Source organism: Nicotiana tabacum, chromosome 24 (genome assembly GCF_000715075.1).
Source record: "Nicotiana tabacum cultivar K326 chromosome 24, ASM71507v2, whole genome shotgun sequence".
NCBI lineage: Eukaryota > Viridiplantae > Streptophyta > Magnoliopsida > Solanales > Solanaceae > Nicotiana > Nicotiana tabacum.
Genome location: NC_134103.1, coordinates 785,533 through 804,099, shown reverse-complemented (window position 1 = coordinate 804,099; position 18,567 = coordinate 785,533). Strand labels below are relative to the sequence as shown.

The following is an 18,567-nucleotide window of genomic DNA, read 5'->3' as shown; positions in this document are numbered from 1 at the left end:
GAGCCTGAAGGAAGACAGTGATTAGCTCGTGGTCATCTATGGGTAGCTTAACTCTAGTCGCTTGCTCTCTCCATTTAATGGCATATTCCCTGAAACTTTCAGTTGGTTTCTTCTTTATGTTTGAAAGGGAATTGCGGTCTGGGGCGATGCAGATATTGTATTGGAATTGTTTTCCAAAGGCCCGGGCCATGTCATCCCAGACGTACCAGCGAGATGTGTCTTGATCCATAAGCCATTCGGAGGCTACTCCCGTAAGGCTTTCCCCAAAATAAGCCATTAGCAATTCTTCATTTCTTCCTACACCTCTTAGCTGATTGCAATACCTTTTCAGGTGGGCTATGGAGTATCCATGTCCATCATATTTTTAAAATTTGGGAGTCTTGAAACCAAGTGGTAAACAAACATCGGGGAACATACATAGATCCTTGAAGGCAATTCTTTTCTGACCTGCCAACCCTTGCATGTTTTTCAACTGTCGTTCTAAGCTATTCACTCTTTGGGTCATTTCTTCATGTGTCGTCTTTCAGGCAGGCTTTTCAATCTTTGCAGGAAGATCAAACAGGTACGAGTGGTACTTAGGAGAGTGGTAATGTTCTTGGTGGGTAGCAAATTGTGACTCGTGAGTGTTCCTTTGCACCACCGTCGGCTGTGGGATGGTGAAGACGGGCATAACAGTAGTGGTTGTCTGATTGGTTGTCAATGGAACACTTTGGGAGCACGCAACAGAAGTTCCAGCTGTAGTCGTACAGTTGGGATAAGGACTGAACCCAAGTGGATAGGATTGATCAGGCAATGAAACCGGAATGGCAGTAGTCGAGATGGGTGTGAACTCTGGGAAACCATGAGAAGAAAAGGGCAGTCCTTGGCCGTTGGCCCATGCTTGACACATTTCAATCATTTTCTGTTTCAATACTCTATTTTCCTCAACCATGGTAGACACTTGTTGAACCCTCTGACCCTGAGTCTTATGACCGCTCGTAACAGCTTTGATGTCAGTTGTCATTTTTCCCTTGAATTTTGTGTTGTCGGCTTACCACAAACCGACCACCTCAAACGTTTTTCACAATTCAAAACAAAAGACACGTTAGAATGGACTCAGTCGGTCCTTATTATTATCATTTTTCTTCTTCTTTTTTTCACCTCTTTTTTTTTCTTTTTGAAATCATTCAATCGAACGTGATGTGGGTTGCCTACGTATCATGTGAGAACATGAATCAGATCTTGTGTAGTTCGGAAAATAGAGAATAAAGTAAATAACATAACTCTTTTTTTTGGATTTTGAATTTTTTTTAACTTCCGAAAGAAAGACTTAAAAAGAAGAAAGAAAATATTTTTTGATTTAGATTTTTTTTTTTTTTGAGAATTTTTGAAAAGAATGACTTCTAAAGAAGAAAGAAAATATATTTTATTTTTGAATTTCGCATTTTTTTTTGGAATTTCGAAAGAAAAACTTCTAAAGAAGAAAAGAAATATTTTTGGATTTTTGAACTTTTGTTTTGAATTTATGAAAGAAATACCTCTAAAGAAAATATTTTTAAATCTTGAATTTTCTTTTCAATTTTCGAAAGAAGAATGAAAATATTTTTGGATTTTTGATTTTGGTTTTTTTTTTCAATTTTGTATTTCGAAAGTTTTGAAAGAAAGACTATTAAAGAAGAAAGAAAATATTTTTTGTATTTTGTTTTTTTGTTTTTGAATTTCTGGGAAAAAGACTTCTAAAAAAAGATAGAAAATATTTTTTTGGATTTTGATTTGATTTTCTTTTCGAATGAAAAACTTCTAAAATGAAAGAAAATATTTTTGGTTTTAAAAGTTTTTTAATTTGCGATTTTTTAAAGAAGAAATTAAAGGAATTTTGTTTTTTTGAATTTTTGAAAATTGGAGTCTCAAAGAAAGACTTTTCTAAAGAAGGAAGTAAAGGAAAATATTTATGAATTTTTGAAAATTGGGGGCCGAAACCGATGAGGTTTGCCTACGTATCTCACATCCGGAGAGAATTAGACCCGCGTAGTTCGGTCAATTTGGCGGAACAGTAAACATGTTTTTTTTAAAAACATTGGCTTTTTTTCTCTCCTTTTTTTCAAAAAATTGGCAGAGTTTCAAGGCATTTTCAAATATCGGGGTTTTCAAAATCGGGTGAATTTTCTATCCTACCTCACTCTTGATTTTTCTGTTGTTTTTATTTTCTTAAACGGTCAACAAACAAGCCGAAGCAAATAAATGCACACGTAGCAGGTAAGATGCATTAGGATGGTCTTTTGTTTCGGGTACACCTGTCCTAGACGGACCCAACCCCTGTGTTGAGTCCCCTAAGTCAAATGCACGCGATGCAAACAAGCGCTCCTACTAGGGTTCCGGCATGAGGTTTTGTTATTCAAGGTTTGAACCTGGGGATGTGTTCTAGACATGGCTTACGCAAGAGGACAACTTGAGCCGAGGTGAGAGCGACGTACCGAGAGCACGAAAATCTACTCGGCCTAGTGGTTAATCCATCCGCGTTCTATTTGGTACGCCCTCTAACAGAAAAGCGGGCTACGCGTACGTGTGCACCATATTTTTAGAAGACTCACAAGGGAGGCGTAAGAAGACAGTTTAATGCAATCCAAATAATATTAAAGCGGTAATGAGCAGCAATTAGCACATTAGGCTCACAAACACAATAATTTCAACATACAACAAAGCCAAGTACAGATTAAATTACAAGCTCGAATTCTGAACCCTGAACCATAAATTCCCCAGCAGAGTCGGCAGAGCGGTAACACCTCTTTTTCCCCGAAAAGGGGCATAGGGAATAAGGGAGTTTTTTCAATTTAAGTGACATTATTTGAATTGGGATTATTTTTATTTATTCAGAGTCGCCACTTGGGATAATTTATGGTGTCCCAAGTCACCGGTTTATTTAAAATCCCAAATCGAGGAAAATTGACTCTGTTTAAAAGTCTGCGAAACCAGAAGACCGGGTAAGGAATTCTATTAAGACGGGAGAAGATGTTAGGCATTCCCGAGTTTCGTGGTTTTAGCACGGTCGCTTTCAATCATATCTGGCTTAATTAAATAATTTAATTACTCATTTTAGAATTTATGTGTGTTTTACGTTTTACCGCTTTTAATTGCTTGATTATTCGTAATTATGGAATTATCTTGAAACGAGTTACGCGTACGTGTACTCATTTTATTTAGTGCGCTAAAAATCATGTCACGCATACGTATACATAATTAATAGCACTTAATTAATATTAAAATTATTTGGCCAAAGTCACGCGAACGTGTACCTTGGTTTTATTTTGAAAATCGATGCTTAAATCATGTCACGCGTACGTGTACATAATTTATCACGCTTAATTATTTAAGAAAAACTTGGCCAAAGTCGCGCGAACGCGTACCTTGATTTATTTTGAAAAAATTATAATTATGTCACACGAACGTGTACACAATCACAATGATAGATTAAGTCACGCCTAAAGCATTTTCTACAAATATTCATTTTTTAAAAAACGTACTCGTGTCACGCGAACGTCGAAAATCCTAAAGATTGCCTATCCGGGTGAGATCGGCTTAAGCATACTCCTAGCTAGAGCAATAAAATAAAATAGTGAATACGTAGTTCTCAAATTTCAATTATGTTTCTTTAAAATCCCAACGCCACGTCACATTTCAATCTTCAATAAACATATGTTGCATCTAAAACATTAGAAACCAACCAGACACGACGTGAAGGAAAGAAAATTAACAAACAAACAAAATAAGGGAGAGTAAATCAAAAATATGGTAAGAGCTATTTAAGTATTCTACTAATTCCTCTTCTGCCAACTAAGGACACTCATATTGCTCACTTAACTCGCACAATCACAGTCTTTACACATCAGATGCTTAGCTAGATGAATAACCTTCACAAAAACTCATTATATTCTCTAAATTTCTCCAAAACAGTGACTTCCTTTTAAAATTTAAAATTTCAAGAATGAAATAAGGGACTATGGTAAAGCATGAGAAACAGAAACTAAACCAACTTTCAAATCTGAAGACAATACCTCTACAATATCCACGGGCTACTCAATATAGCAAAGATAATTCCTACGAACGCATCTAAATTAAAATATCACGAAAAGATTCAACAAATCTCAAACAAGAAATCAACCATTGAACCAAAGGCTAATACCATTCTCCAAATCATATTGAAAATCAATGCTAAAATAGAAGTAAGAGGGGGAAGAATGAACCTGTTAGAGCCAAAGGATTTAATAACGGCAGAAGAGATAGCAATTCCAAAGTTCGACTCCAAAAATTTGTTTGAGAAGCAATAGTACAAACGAGTAGGAACCGCGAGCCAAATTGAAACCGCGAACCCCGGACGGGATATCGAATCTGCACCGGAATTTTGAACCCAAACCCGAACTCAAACACGAACTTCAAACAAATTCCATCTTCAAAACGAAAATTGAAACGTGAAGAAGGCAGAATATTTCTCCTTTTTTTTTTTGGAAATTCGCAGCTTAATTATCAAAAATCAGAAACATTTTTGACGGATGGAGGTTGCTGGATTTCCTATTTCTATATGTATGTGTAGCTTTTCAATTTTGAGAGAAAGAATTTTGATAAAATCTAAAGGGGGAGGCGTTAGGTTGTAGAAAAATGAGAGATCCAGAAATCAAGAAGGACTGTCGATCTTCTTCTCTTAGGGTTCGCGGCTCCTCCTTTCTTCTTTTTGATTTTGAGAACAACCAGGAAAGGGGGGAGGAAGGCGTTAGATTCTTTGGAAAAAGGGGAAGGTGCTGCCGTTTTTTGTGAAGAAGAAAGAGAATTGCGGCTGTCTTTTTTTTTTTGAATTGGGGGTTAAGGCTGTCCATCCCGTCCCGTATTGGTCCCGTCCCACGTCCCGTTTCATCCCACTTAATTCTAAACGGGATAGACCCATGTTAAACGGGACACGAGATGAACGGGATAATCATTTCGTACCGTCCTATCCTGCCTGTCTCGTCTCGTTCAGTCCCGTCCCGCCTGTCCTGCGTCTTATTTTTTTTTGTGCACTATATACAAGAAACTTATAATCTTGTTTTTCAAGGTTTCCCTAAGACCACGGTTAGAAATGATATTTTTAAATTTCAAACCGAATATCTTCAGTATATTCGTTGTGAATTGTTTCACTTAGATTGTAAAGTGTCTATCACATCTAATATAGGTCGTAGTCCTAATGGTTGTGATTATTTAACTATTACATGTCATTGGGTTGATCATCACTGGAATATACAAAAATGTATTATTGGTTATAAATTTGTTGATTCAAAACACACTGGAGCATATATTGCAACTACTGTTCTACAAATTGTTGATTTTTATAGACTCATTAATAAAGTTTTAACTATCACCTTAGATAATGCTTCTGCTAAGTGCTAACACAACTGCAGCAACAAGCTTAATGAAATGATTGCAAAATTAATTCAACTTATGCACCTGCCATTAATGAAATGATTGCAAAATTTAAAAAGTATTTTTTCCTATTCCCCAAGTTTATTTAATTTCTATAATACTTAACCCATCTTTAAAATTAAGAGGTGCAAATGGACTTGTTCGTAAAATTTATGAGAATTTAGCAATTCAAGAAAATGAACAATCATCTCTCGAAGACTGCCAAGCTAGCATATATTTTTATGTTAGATCAATATTTGATAAATATAAATCTATGAAAACAACAGGTGGTGAAACTAGGGAAGACGAAGAAGAATATAATGAGATACTTAGCACTGGGAGCTATGACGGCATGGAACTCAAGGAACATCAATCAACATTGCCAATTCCAGAACAATGTCCGAGAGAAATTATAGATAAGTTACAACGACGTTATATAGGAGCTTACAAATATTAGTATGATAATTTGTAATTGGCTACTAAGAGGCCTAGTTCAAACAGAACCCTTCCTAGAAGGTGGCTGCGTAGATTAGGTGCTATTCAAAAGAATTATATTTGTATGTAATATTTGAAAGTTCTATTAATAAAATAAAATGCTCTAAGCGTTGAATTTTTTTTATGAATTGTCTTACACTCTTACTTAGTTACTTAATGGCTTGAAATTATATTAAATAAATTATAGCTCTATTATAAATTTATATTTACTAGAATATTTCATTACAAGTCTTTTGTTTTAATATTTTATAATTCTTTACTTAGTTTTCTAATTTCCGTTTAATTTTTAAGTTTATTAAATAAGTTAAAAAAATTAGTTGTTGCAAACTTTAAAAACTTAGTCATTGTCAAAAGAATAGTTGTTGCCAAACTCAATGCTTAAATATTTTTTTTTTAAAACGACACTTAAGGCCCGCGAACCCGTCTCGTCCCATCCCGTTTGTTAGCGGGACAGGATGGGCCTACCGTTTTGTCCCGTTTATCCCGTCGCGTTTCGTCCCATCCCGCCACCGTCCCGGCTAAATATCATCCCGTCCCGTTAATTTTGTCCCGTCCCGTTGGACATCCATAATTGGGGGTGAGGTCCGAAGTTAGAGGTGTAGGAAATTAGGTCTTAGGTCTTTTTGTGTGTCCATCTCTTGTGTATATTTGTGTGTGTTTTTATAGGGTTAGGTATAAGGATTAATTGGTGTCCAAGAAAAAAGAGTGTGGATGGGCATGTGAGTTTTTAGGTAGAGCATGCGAGTTTGTTACAAAAGATAAGGAAGAATCTTGCCACATGGAAATGACTCATTAGTAAAAGAAAAAAATACTAGCTAAATATTTAAAATCAAGAACATATAATTTTTTTTATGATTTTTAATTTTCTTAAATAAAACCTACTAAAAATGAAATAAAGGTAAAAATATGTAAATTAAACTCAAATAATATTTACATACTAAAAAGTGGTAAAAATTTTGATTTTGGTAAAAAATTAGGTACTCACAGGCATTTGTCGAACTCGGGTAACGGCTCGCAGATCCCGGCATGCTATTTTTGCAGTCTTCGTTCCTTGATTTGGAAAGTCCATGTGACTTGATTGACAACGAGCTGAGTCACATCGTAGGACGGCTCGTTCTGCTCCGTACTCGAGTGCTAGCTGTAGACCTGCAATCACGGCCTCGTGCTCGGCTTCGTTAGTCATATCTGGGCATCTTATGGGCTGGCAAATTATTTCGCCTGTTGGGACCTCGAGTTCGAGTCCCATTTCCGATCCCGACGCGTTCGTAACCCAATCCGATCTTTGGGTGCACAAAACGAATCTTGAGTTTAGGAACTCGGTATAGTGTTGCATGACACCGACAGTATGCCACAAACATCCTTATGAGAAGAGTTACTTTTAATAAAATTATTTTTAACCTTTGCTTCCTTAATGACACTTATTGTAGGTAAAAAATGTGCCTATCAGAAAGGACGAAACACCACAAGGACCAAAGGAGAGGGAGAAAGTTAAGCCACAGATATCACAAAGGCATGCTTTAAAGCCTTTGCCTACAGATTTTCAAGTTTGCATTTGTGGCGATAGGGTGACGCTACAATGAACAGAAAGTGGAACTAGAATTGAATTTTAGATCTAGAAGAAACAAAAATTTTAACTAAAAAATCTCCATAGACGGCGCCAAATTATTTTACCAAAAAAAATGTTACACCTTTTCTTAAAACGAATTAAATAAGAAGATAGAGGGTAAATCCTAGTTAAGGATAATTAATTCTAGATCTGAGATGGATAACATGAATAGAAAAATATAGTTGAGTATAAATGTTGGCAGTAGTTACGGCCGGATTTAATAGTATGAAAAAACCATGCATTATATAACATTAAATGGCGATAAAATATAAATAAAGGAGAGGATTCACCCAATCTTGAGTGAGGCGGATCCTCTTTCATTTGATAAAGATGAATGATAGGCAAATACAAGAATCTTAGGACCCTTTTTGGATATGATAGGGAGTGTGGGATAACATATCAACAAATCTCTTTAGAGAGATGTGTTTCTTTTACTTAGAGAGTCTGCCCCAGATGTCCCCTCCCCTTTATAAGGGTTATCCCTAGAAAACCCTTAAAAAGTACAATTTAGAGGAAATGTAGAATATTCCCTTTGAAGATTCCAAAGCAAAACTAGTCGTTACATCTATCAGTACTGCTCGACCTCGGCCTTGTTGATGATCACTGCTCGACCTCGGCCTTATTGATCACCGCTCGACCTCGGCCAGACAGCTCAATTTGAATCGCAGGTTACTCATGACAATTGTCTTCGCATGCCAAATTTCTATAATTAGATTTTGACCCATACAATCAGTCACCCATTGAATAGACGATATAAACTAGGTTTCCTCTCATTACGTTATCTCCGATCTCACAACTCTTGCGGACATTGGATAATTTCCTGATCTGAAGTCGAAGATGACAACGTTGCCCCAAAAATCAACACCATAGAACTGCCCATCATGCCAAGTGATGTCAGAATAGGCGCACAATCTTTGATACACTGGTAAAGCACTTGCTTCAGGGCCAAAATATAGTTCTTTTGAGATTAGAGGATCCAAAGAAATCACTGCTTTTTCGAGCGTAATGAGCACAATAACCCTTTTCCTCCTCGTAATAAAAAACATCCAACATGCCCATGTCAGGGAGGTTAATGCGAGAAAAGATGGAAGAGATTCATGTGTCCTTGTTCGTCAGCAGGGAAAAGCCAACCTAGAAATCCCACACCCAAGCAGCACTTCCCCACCAGCTCATGCTATAGTTGATACCCTTTGACATAAGTCCCAAAAACTCATGAAATCTAATCAACAATGGAACTGCAACTGCGGCCCCGCCGATGATATATATATGCCACCAATCCAGTTGTTTCTTACACCAATGTGTGATGAATTTGCAAGACACCTATGATCCTCACACGGGTGGAAAATCCTAATTTGATCCGAAAAAGAAAGGAAAAAAAACAAGAATCCCTCGGCTTATTGGTTTTGACAGAATAGTGCAATTAATGCAACCCATGAGGCTGCTTTGTGTGAAATGTTGTAATTGGTGGATCGCACTGTACAAAGTTGATTTATGTCACAAGACTTATTTTTGGCGCTACGATCCCCGACTTCCGCACAAATTGGTGGAGTGTTCCATCAATTCACAGAGAAAAATACAAGAATTACCTTGGAAGAATGATGTTTGCGGTTTTCACCAAAGAGCAAGTATGTTTGGATCAGTGGCAGAATATCTTTAGGCCAATTATCATATCTTTTAATGGGGATATATTATGAAATTCTGATGAACAGTGGTAACTAGTTGAGATGGAAGGTTGATTTTCTCTCACGGTCCACGTCACTTTTGAAATGTTTGGAATGTTGGGGCATTTAGCTTATGCATGACACAAGCGATTGTTAGACGTAATGTGTAAATGATATAATTCTTGAACCCCACCAATCCTTAGTGGATATTGATATGATAGTCGGTGAATTCATTACTTATTTAGTCTTAGTGATGACTAGTGATGAAACTACAAATTAATTCGACAGTTGTTTATATGCTTTTCAGAAATAATTTGTCCTTTCTTGAACATTTATAATGTTTAGCTCCTTTATGAGAGGGTGTCACCCGGAAGGATGAGACTTTTCATGAAAAGTGCATTCATATGTTTTGTATAAACATGACCGTTCATGAACAAACATATTAATACGTTGGTCTATAATAAGGTGAACCAACAGATGAACATGACCAAATTTCATTGCAAGTTGGATTTGTTTAATGAATGAAGGTGCTATAATTTACATATCATATAGAAGTATGAATAAATATCAACCAAATGCTTGAAAATGGCGGAGTGATTAATGTGTTAGATATTAAAAGGTTGTGGCCACAACTGATGCCAATCATTCCAGCAATTGTTATAATATACTATTGCTACATTAAGTGCAATCAATAATCTGATATGCAATAAAAAGTCGAGACGTATTAGTCTACGACATAAATAAGTTCAGATTGAACTGTCATGACAATGAAACGAGTATTGAGATATTTAAAATATATTCAAAATTATGGTTTGCACCACAGTAAGTATCCTACAGTAATAGAGGAATACAATGATGCAAATTATATCACTGATTCAAATGTTTTAAATCCATAAGTCGATATATTTTCACAGACGGTGGAGGAGCGGTGTCTTGAAAATTATCCAAATAAACGGGTATTGCCCGCTCTGTAATGGAGGTTGATTTTATAGTTTTAGACAAGGCTGGTGAAAAAACAGAATGGCTCCGAAATTTCATAGTGATATTTCATGTTGGCCCAAATCATTTGCACCAGTAAAGCGGCAATAGGAAGGGCTATGAGCATTTTGTATAACGGGAAAGCTCGTTATATAAGACGAATACATATAATCGTTAGCCAACTACAAAAGGCCTAACTAGATAGGTAGTTGAGATATCATCAAAGGGAATGGGACTATGGCCGAGGATAAGTCATTGTGGCGGTAACTCTACCTAGAAGACTAGAGATACCAAGATCTAGGTTCAAGGAGATCAAACAAAGTCATTAGTGACGGTTCAACATTGTCAAATAAAATTTTGGTCCATTCTTGTGATGAGACAATGTTCAGTACCAAGGATAAATCATTAAGGCTTTTTAATGATTTCTAAGTTTGATACAGGGTATATCAAATAATGTATCTATGGGATTACACAGTTAGGAATCACCTATGTAAGTGTGAAATGTAAGACGCTTCAAGGAGAATTTAGTAAGACCAATTCTCTATGCACTTATAAACCAGGCGGTGTTCATGGCTGAAACGAACACACATGAGAACCAAAGACGGTTAAGGATTGATTGTGTGACTTATTGTTGTCTAGGTATACACTAAAGCTCGACGGTTCAAAGATATCAAATCTACCGATTGACCGAGTATATCCGACATAAGTTCACTACGGAAAGTTCAAAGGGTAACCTACTTATCCAGATGCGATTAATCCTTAATTGTGAATCACACAGTATTTTCATACATATTTTTCACATATGTCCATTCCCCATTCATGTGGGGGATTGTTGCGTTTTTATTTAGGGGTGTGAATGGGAAATGAAAGAGGCACCTCTTGGATTTCACCTCTTCATCTCACCACTAAAAATTTCTCCTCTCTTTTCTATATTGTTGCATTATTTTTAAATATACATAAGTGTCAAGTGTAATTTGCTCTGTCTGTTGAGTTCGCTTAAATTCTGTAATTTCGATTGCGAGTATTACAGAATAGTTATTCCGTTCTATCCTCACAGTGAGGTGATTAAATTTCTTAAGGACACACAAGCAACTTGTGAGCTCAGAATTATTTTTTTGTTTTGTTTATTAAATGAATGTTTCTCTGCTTCTCTGATTTTCTGATTTCGAACACGGATTACCAACAATTTTAAGGAGTTTACCTATCCCTATTTTGAGGGAAATTGTCCTCCATACGAAGAAAAAAAAATTGAGAAGCAAACAGAAATCAAAATACTTTGTCTTCGGCTTATTGGTTTTGACAGAATAGTGCAATTAATGCAACCCATGAGGCTGCTTTATGTGAAATGTTGTAATTGGTGGATCGCACTGTACAAAGTTGATTTATGTCACAAGACTTATTTTTGGTGCTACGATCCCCGACTTCCGCAAAAATTGGTGGAGTGTTCCATCAATTCACAGAGAAAAATACAGGAATTACCTTGGAAGAATGATGTTTGCGGTTTTCATCAAAGAGCAAGTATGTTTGGATCAGTGGCAGAATATCTTTAGGCCAATTATCATATCTTTTAATGGGGATATATTATGAAATTCTGATGAACAGTGGTAACTAGTTGAGATGGAAGGTTGATTTTCTCTCACGGTCCACGTCACTTTTGAAATGTTTGGAACGTGGGGGCGTTTAGCTTGTGCATGACACAAGTGAATGTTAAACGTAATGTCTAAATGATATAATTTTTGAACCCCACCAATTCTTAGTGGATATTGATATGATAGTCGGTGAATTCATTACTTATTTAGTCTTAGTGATGACTAGTGATGAAACTACAAATTCGACCGTTGTTTACGTGCTTTTCAGAAATGATTTGTTCTTTCTTGAACATTTATAATGTTTAGCTCCTTTATGAAAGGGTGTCACCTGGAAGGATGAGACTTTTCATGAAAAGTGCATTTATATGTTTTGTATAAACATGACCGTTCATGAACGAACATATTAATACGTTGGTCTATAATGAGGTGAACCAACAGATGAACATGACCAAATTCCATTGAAGTTGGATTTGTTTCATGAATGAAAGTGCTATAATTTGCATATCATATAGAAGTATGAATAAATATCAACCAAATGCTTGAAAATGGCGGAGTGATTAATGTGTAAATATTAAAAGGTTGTGGCCACAACTGATGCCAATCATTCCAGTAGTTGTTATAATATACTATTGCTACATTAAGTGCAGTCAATAATCTGATATGCAATAGAAAGTCGAGACGTACTAGTCTACGACATAAAGAAGTTCAGATTGAACTGTCATGACAATGAAATGAGTATTGAGATATTTAAAATATATTCAAAATTATGATTTGCAAAAGTATCCTGCAGTAATAGAGGAATACAACGATGCAAATTAGATCACTGATTCGAATGTTTTAAATCCATAAGTGGATATATTTTCACAGACGGTGGAGGAGCGGTGTCTTAAAAATTATCCAAATAAACGGGGTATTGCCCGCTCTGTAATGGAGGTTGATTTTATAGTCTTAGACAAGGCCGGTGAAAAAACAGAATGGCTCCGAAATTTCATAGTGATATTTCATGTTGGCCCAAATCATTTGCACCAGTAAAGTGGCAATAGGAAGGGCTATGAGCATTTTGTATAACGGGAAATCTCGTTATATAAGACGAATACATATAATCGTTAGCCAACTACAAAAGGCCTAACTAGATAGGTAGTTGAGATATCATCAAAGGGAATGGGACTATGGCCGAGGATAAGTCATTGTGGCGGTAACTCTACCTAGAAGACTAGAGATCCCAAGATCTAGGTTCAAGGAGATCAAACAAAGTCATTAGTGACGGTTCAACATTGTCAAATAAAATTTTGGTCCATTCTCGTGATGAGACAATGTTTAGTACCAAGGATAAATCATTAAGGCTTTTTAATGATTTCTAAGTTTTATACAGGGTATATCAAATAATGTATCTATGGGATTACACAGTTAGGAATCACCTATATAAGTGTGAAGTGTAAGACGCTTCAAGGAGAATTTAGTAAGGCCAATTTTGTATGCACTTATAAACCAGGTGGTGTTCATGGCTGAAACGAACACACATGAGAACCAAAGATGGTTAAGGATTGATTGTGTGACTTATGGTTGTCTAGGTATACACTAAAGCTCGACGGTTCAAAGATATCAAATCTACTGATTGACCAAGTATATCGGACATAAGTTCACTACGGAAAGTTCAAAGGGAAACCTACTTATCCAGATGCGATTAATCCTTAATTGTGAATCACACAGTATTTTCATGCATGTTTTTTCACATATGTCAATTCCCCATTCATGCGGGGGATTGTTGCGTTTTTATTAAGGGGTGTGAATGGGAAATGGAAGAGGCACCTCTTGGATTGCACCTCTTCATCTCACCCTTTCATTATCTATAAATAGAGAGGCTTAGCCTCATTTTCCACCAATGAAAAATCTGAAAATTTCTCCCCTCTTTTCTATATTGTTGTATTATTTTCAAATATACATAAGTGTCAAGTGTGATTTGCTTTGTCTGTTGAGTTCACTGAAATTCTGTAATTTCGATTGCCAGTATTACAGAATAGTTATTCCGTTCTTTCCTGGGAGGAATTAATCCAAAACCTTAGGCAACAGTGATGGATTAAATTCCTTAAGGACACACACGTAACTTGTGGGCTCGAAATTATTTTTCTGTTTTGTTTATTAAATGAGTGTTTCTCTGCTTCTCTAATTTTCTGATTTCGAACACGGATTCCCAACAGAAATAATTTGGTTGAAGGAAATAATTTGGTGACTCCCAACAAGAATTAGTTTTAAATATTACTCCTAAGCTTACCACATCCCCATCCGCGAAACAAAATATTTTTGATACAAGAAAAAAGTAAAATATTTTGTTAGTAAATCTTAGTAACAATTAGATTAATACTTCGCAAGGCATCTATCAATTTTCTTTTAATAAAAACTGATAAAGTAAAAGTAATATTTTCTGTGAATTGAAGGATAGTTTGGTTTGTCCCTCATGGTGGCATCATAAAGTTTTGATACCAAAAAAAAAAAAAAAAGAAAAAAGAAAAATCAAAAGACGTATTTTTTGACAAAGAATACGTAATTAATAAATAAATTTGAAACTTTTATAATAAGTAAAATAACGTGTCGTGTGCATCCTTAGTAAATTAAATCTAAAAAAGGAAATTAAAGGAGATGATGAAACGTGACCAACTGTCTTGTTTCACCTTCAAAAACAAACGCAAGGTTATGGGAGCTTGAATATAATTGGGTTGAAATTAAAAAAAGAAAAAAGTAATGTTTGAAATAAAATTGAAAAAGAGTATTTAGAAAACTTAAGAAAATTTATAATATAATACGTAGAACGAAAAAAGAAGAGCTCATCTCATGTCAGCATAATGAGCTAAAAGTAACTGACAAACATTCAAGAATATTGCATGAAACTATTAAAAAAGATTGATTCCACAGCTGTAGAATTAATGCATATTGCTTTACTGGTGTGAAGTATTGATTAGCATTCAACAGATTTGACAAGTTTTGTTTCTTTTACGGTATTTACATTTGAAATCCATCACAGTTGCAAAAATGACCAGTATTATTCTAGTTATCTTACAGACAATGCAAGTAGAACAGAAACTCCTTATCCTTCCATGAGATGGATGATTAGCATGTTCATGAGAGACAGCTGCTCTGTTAATACCAAGTTGTTGCAGAAAATCCACTCGCACAGTGGAAATGAATAGAGTGTAATCACTTGGGGAACACAAAGACTTCAAGAATGACTATCATGCTTGCTATCGCAAAGTGCTAATCACTTCTTCTGAATTCTCATTTCCATTATTGTTGTGGCCATAGTCTGGTTTTGGCAATTGGAGAAAAGGTGATTAGTTGCTAACTTTGCATCTAAAAGTTATAGAGGAATACTATTAGAACATTATAGAGGAATAAGAGGGAATGACACCACAAAGGAGATCATATAAAGTGGAGCTGACACATGAAAAAACCAACTTTTGAATTCATGACCAATCTTTTGAGATAAAATGGAATAAGCAGAGTAGCAATGAAAGCAAAGGGGGAAAAAACAAAGATAGTACAATAATCCAAGTTTACCTTTGCTCAGATTCTTAACTGAAAACACAACTTTTCCTGTGACTGCTTTTCCTTCATTATGACCTTCAGTTAGGCGATTGACATTAGCTCTCTCATATGAAGGATCCACTACAAAAATTATTTTTCCATATTTAAGGATTAGAAGCTTAATTCAATACCAGACTGTTTCTGGAAAAATATCTTAAAATCGATATATAAAGCTTACGTTCAACAGAAGCAAGTGATGATACTAGCGAATCAACAGTAGGAAGAGATGATGATGTTGGAGAAGAAAGCTGCTTAGCATCATTCAGTTTCTGAAAGACGGTAAAGTTTTCTGAGAATATGCATAAAAATCTATTTATGGCACCTTAACTAACTGTTTTAACCTGATATGTTTTGCTGAGACTTAACATAATTCCCTAAGAAATCTAATTTCATTCTTAATGACACCACCTGATCAAGTAAAATACGACTGCAGATAGTTTTATCTAAAATAGCCACAACTAAACAATCTTACCTGAAGCAAAGAGTTTATATAGTCGAGAACATCACACAGATTCAATGTCTGCTCTAGAGATTTAAGATTAGGATCCATTATCAGTCCAGTGAGGGCCATCAAGTAGTTCTCAAGAAACTTGTATGCCTGTGTATAATTGAAATTATAGAATCACAAAAACATGGCATTGAATTTTTGAAAATGAGGCAAGCGAAAATAAAAGACATATATAAGCAGACATGAAATGTCACGGTGAAGAAAATATAAACTCTTGGTCTTCCAGGACTAAGCATAAACATGCTCAAGCTTCAAGCGCCTATTAAGAAGAAACTCAACTAAAATTGTATGGAAATCATAGAAAGAAGAGAGGCGTGTTAGAAGAGCAGGAAGAAGCAAGGATTTCTGATGCTTTGTGTTTTCAATCATGAGCCTATTTATAAGTTGTATGATAGGCTAAAATTTAGATATGTGTATGGACACTTATCCATAATCCTTACCATGGAGCAGTTGTACCACAATTCAGCACTGCGCGTCATCTTTTGGTCTTTCGCCTGAAACAGAACACAAATTTTGAGGAGGCTCTGAGTAAGAAATATAGACCAAAGACAGAAACTACAAAACAGTCTATAAACAATTCTGTAGTCCATGAGAAAAATGATAAGAGAGAGAATGCAGAGTATTGCAGTACTCACAGCATTCTTGTATGCTTTAGTTGACTGAAGAAGCATATTATGATCCAAAGTTCCAGTCATATAGTAGGCAGAGAGACATACTCTTCCTAGGGCATCTGCCAAAAAAGATAACAGATCATTGAAGAAAGCCAAGTTTAGATGTAACAGAAAACTGATCTTGTGATATCAATTATAAAAACCAACTAAAGTAAAATACTGAAATAACTGAGCTTACAAGTGAAATACAAGAACGTATTGCACCCCTCATAATAAGGTGAGTATACTAGCAAATATGTATCACATGAGAAGAAATCCACTTCTTCCTTTAATATAATGTGACAAATTAGATGAGATTAAGAGCAAAAAGGACATGCTTATTGGACATTCAGACGTCACGGCATAGTTGATAAACAAATTTTCAGCACTCAATTAGAACAAAACAAAGAAGACAGTTAATCATAGACTAGTGCAACTCACAGGTTAGTAGGAAATCATTAATCCTGACATGGACTAAGAAACTTATCATTCTTCCTTAAAGCATTATATATAAGTTCTCAGGAACTGCTACATATGCATCAAATACAAATAAATATATCCAAGGAGCACAAAATGCAGTCTTACACCATGATATTCCATCCTGGACATCCAGAGCAATTGCTTCCTTGGCATGTTTGATACTTTCACCTGTGATTTCTTCTGGATTTTCAACCTCTGGAAAGTAGAATACAGTCAGATAATTCTATGACACTTAGGAAAAATGTGATTATGTGAGTATAGTCTTTCTATAGAAGAACATCCCATGATTAAGGTTCAAAATTCAAATTGCTAGAAGTTCCAAATGTACAAATAAAAGAATAACATATATCGCCACAAAATTTCACCTGTTTCACCTATGCACTGACTTCTTTCAAACACTGATAATTGACGTAAGAGCTCCTTGTTCTTTGGATCCTGAACACAACAAATACAAATATATCCATCACAGTTTCTGGACTAAATTGATAACTAATGAAACTTGTAATTAAAATCGAAGAAGCAGCATATAAAATGACCTGTTCAAGGCCAAATTTGTAGCAACTTTTAGCTTTATCAACATCTCCTCTCTTCCAAACACAAGTTCCTAAGCATATCCACGCATCCACCCCAAAGCGATTCAACTTAAGCTATGTTCCAAATTTGATTACGTTCATCAACAGTTAATAGAAAAGCAAAAATAATAATTAGACGTTACAATACTGAATCAATTTAAACAAACATACACACACACAGACTTACTCTCTCTCTCTCTAACAGGTCTGGCTCCCCTCCAGTTCATCCAGTACATGATTAAACGAGTAATACTTGTCCACGGTCAATCGATGCTCCAGATTTGATTACGTTAAGTATTTATCTAACTGTACTTAAGAAACACCAGAAATTAAAGAGCTGAAGCATTTAATTGGGGATTCCCACCAGCCACCACAGCCTCAACCTCAATCCCCCACCACATAATCCCCTCCCATCGTAGCTGGGTTTGCAATTTTGTATCAAATACTTTCACCTTCTATAAAACCCTTCAGCACAAGTCGATGGTGCGTTAGTTAACTCTAATCCCATCACAACTGAGACTAAAAAGAAAAGCAGTGCAGTACTATCTACTTCATTGTAAGCTTGTATATGGCCAGAACGACCAAATGCGTAGAAGGCTTTAATTCAATTTCAAAGCTCTGCAATCTGAACAATGATTCTATTTTTTTATTTTTTTTTCCTTCCTGTTTTTGTTGCTGATTTGCAGAGTAAGTTTTTCCTAACTGTAGTTAGATAAATGGTTAAGTTAATTAATCTGGAGCATACTGGACACGTGTTGCTCATTTAACCAATGCATTAATGAATGAAAAAACACACTAAATTAAAATGAGAATCTTGAAATTAAATTAATTTAATTCTAAATAAGAAGGTAAAATATTATTTAAAAACTATTACACGATACAATTAAAAAATTTAAAATGTTGTTGTATATAACTTAAATTATGTACAATAAGTTATCAATCAGTAGTTACCGCAAATATTTAGATTTTCAATAATAACCCTCCACCATTTCTATAACTATACGTTTTGATACTCCACTTTTGGATCTTTATGATTGTAAAAA

General features: G+C 35.4%; 1 protein-coding gene across 1 annotated transcript; it reads right to left on the bottom strand.

The window, feature by feature from the left end:
• Window positions 1-14,648: 14,648 nt before the first annotated feature.
• Window positions 14,649-17,905, bottom strand: LOC107773641 (uncharacterized). The gene is made up of 10 exons (XM_075248248.1): window positions 17,712-17,905; window positions 17,489-17,556; window positions 17,318-17,387; window positions 17,058-17,147; window positions 16,458-16,552; window positions 16,263-16,316; window positions 15,787-15,912; window positions 15,493-15,583; window positions 15,288-15,395; window positions 14,649-15,033 (listed from the first exon to the last, which is right to left on the bottom strand). The coding sequence occupies exons 1-10, from the start codon at window positions 17,758-17,760 to the stop codon at window positions 14,972-14,974; spliced, it is 813 nt and encodes a 270-aa protein (XP_075104349.1). The 5' UTR covers window positions 17,761-17,905; the 3' UTR covers window positions 14,649-14,971.
• Window positions 17,906-18,567: the final 662 nt, after the last annotated feature.

Coding starts and splice junctions, on each gene's coding strand:
- LOC107773641 (XM_075248248.1), bottom strand. CDS start 17,760: ATGTACTGGATGAACTGGAGGGGAGCCAGACCTGTTAGAGAGAGAGAG. Junction 17,388..17,488: donor ACAAATTTGGCCTTGAACAG/GTCATTTTATAT, acceptor TGTTGTGTTCAG/GATCCAAAGAACAAGGAGCT. Junction 16,553..17,057: donor CCAGGATGGAATATCATGGT/GTAAGACTGCAT, acceptor CTTTTTTGGCAG/ATGCCCTAGGAAGAGTATGT.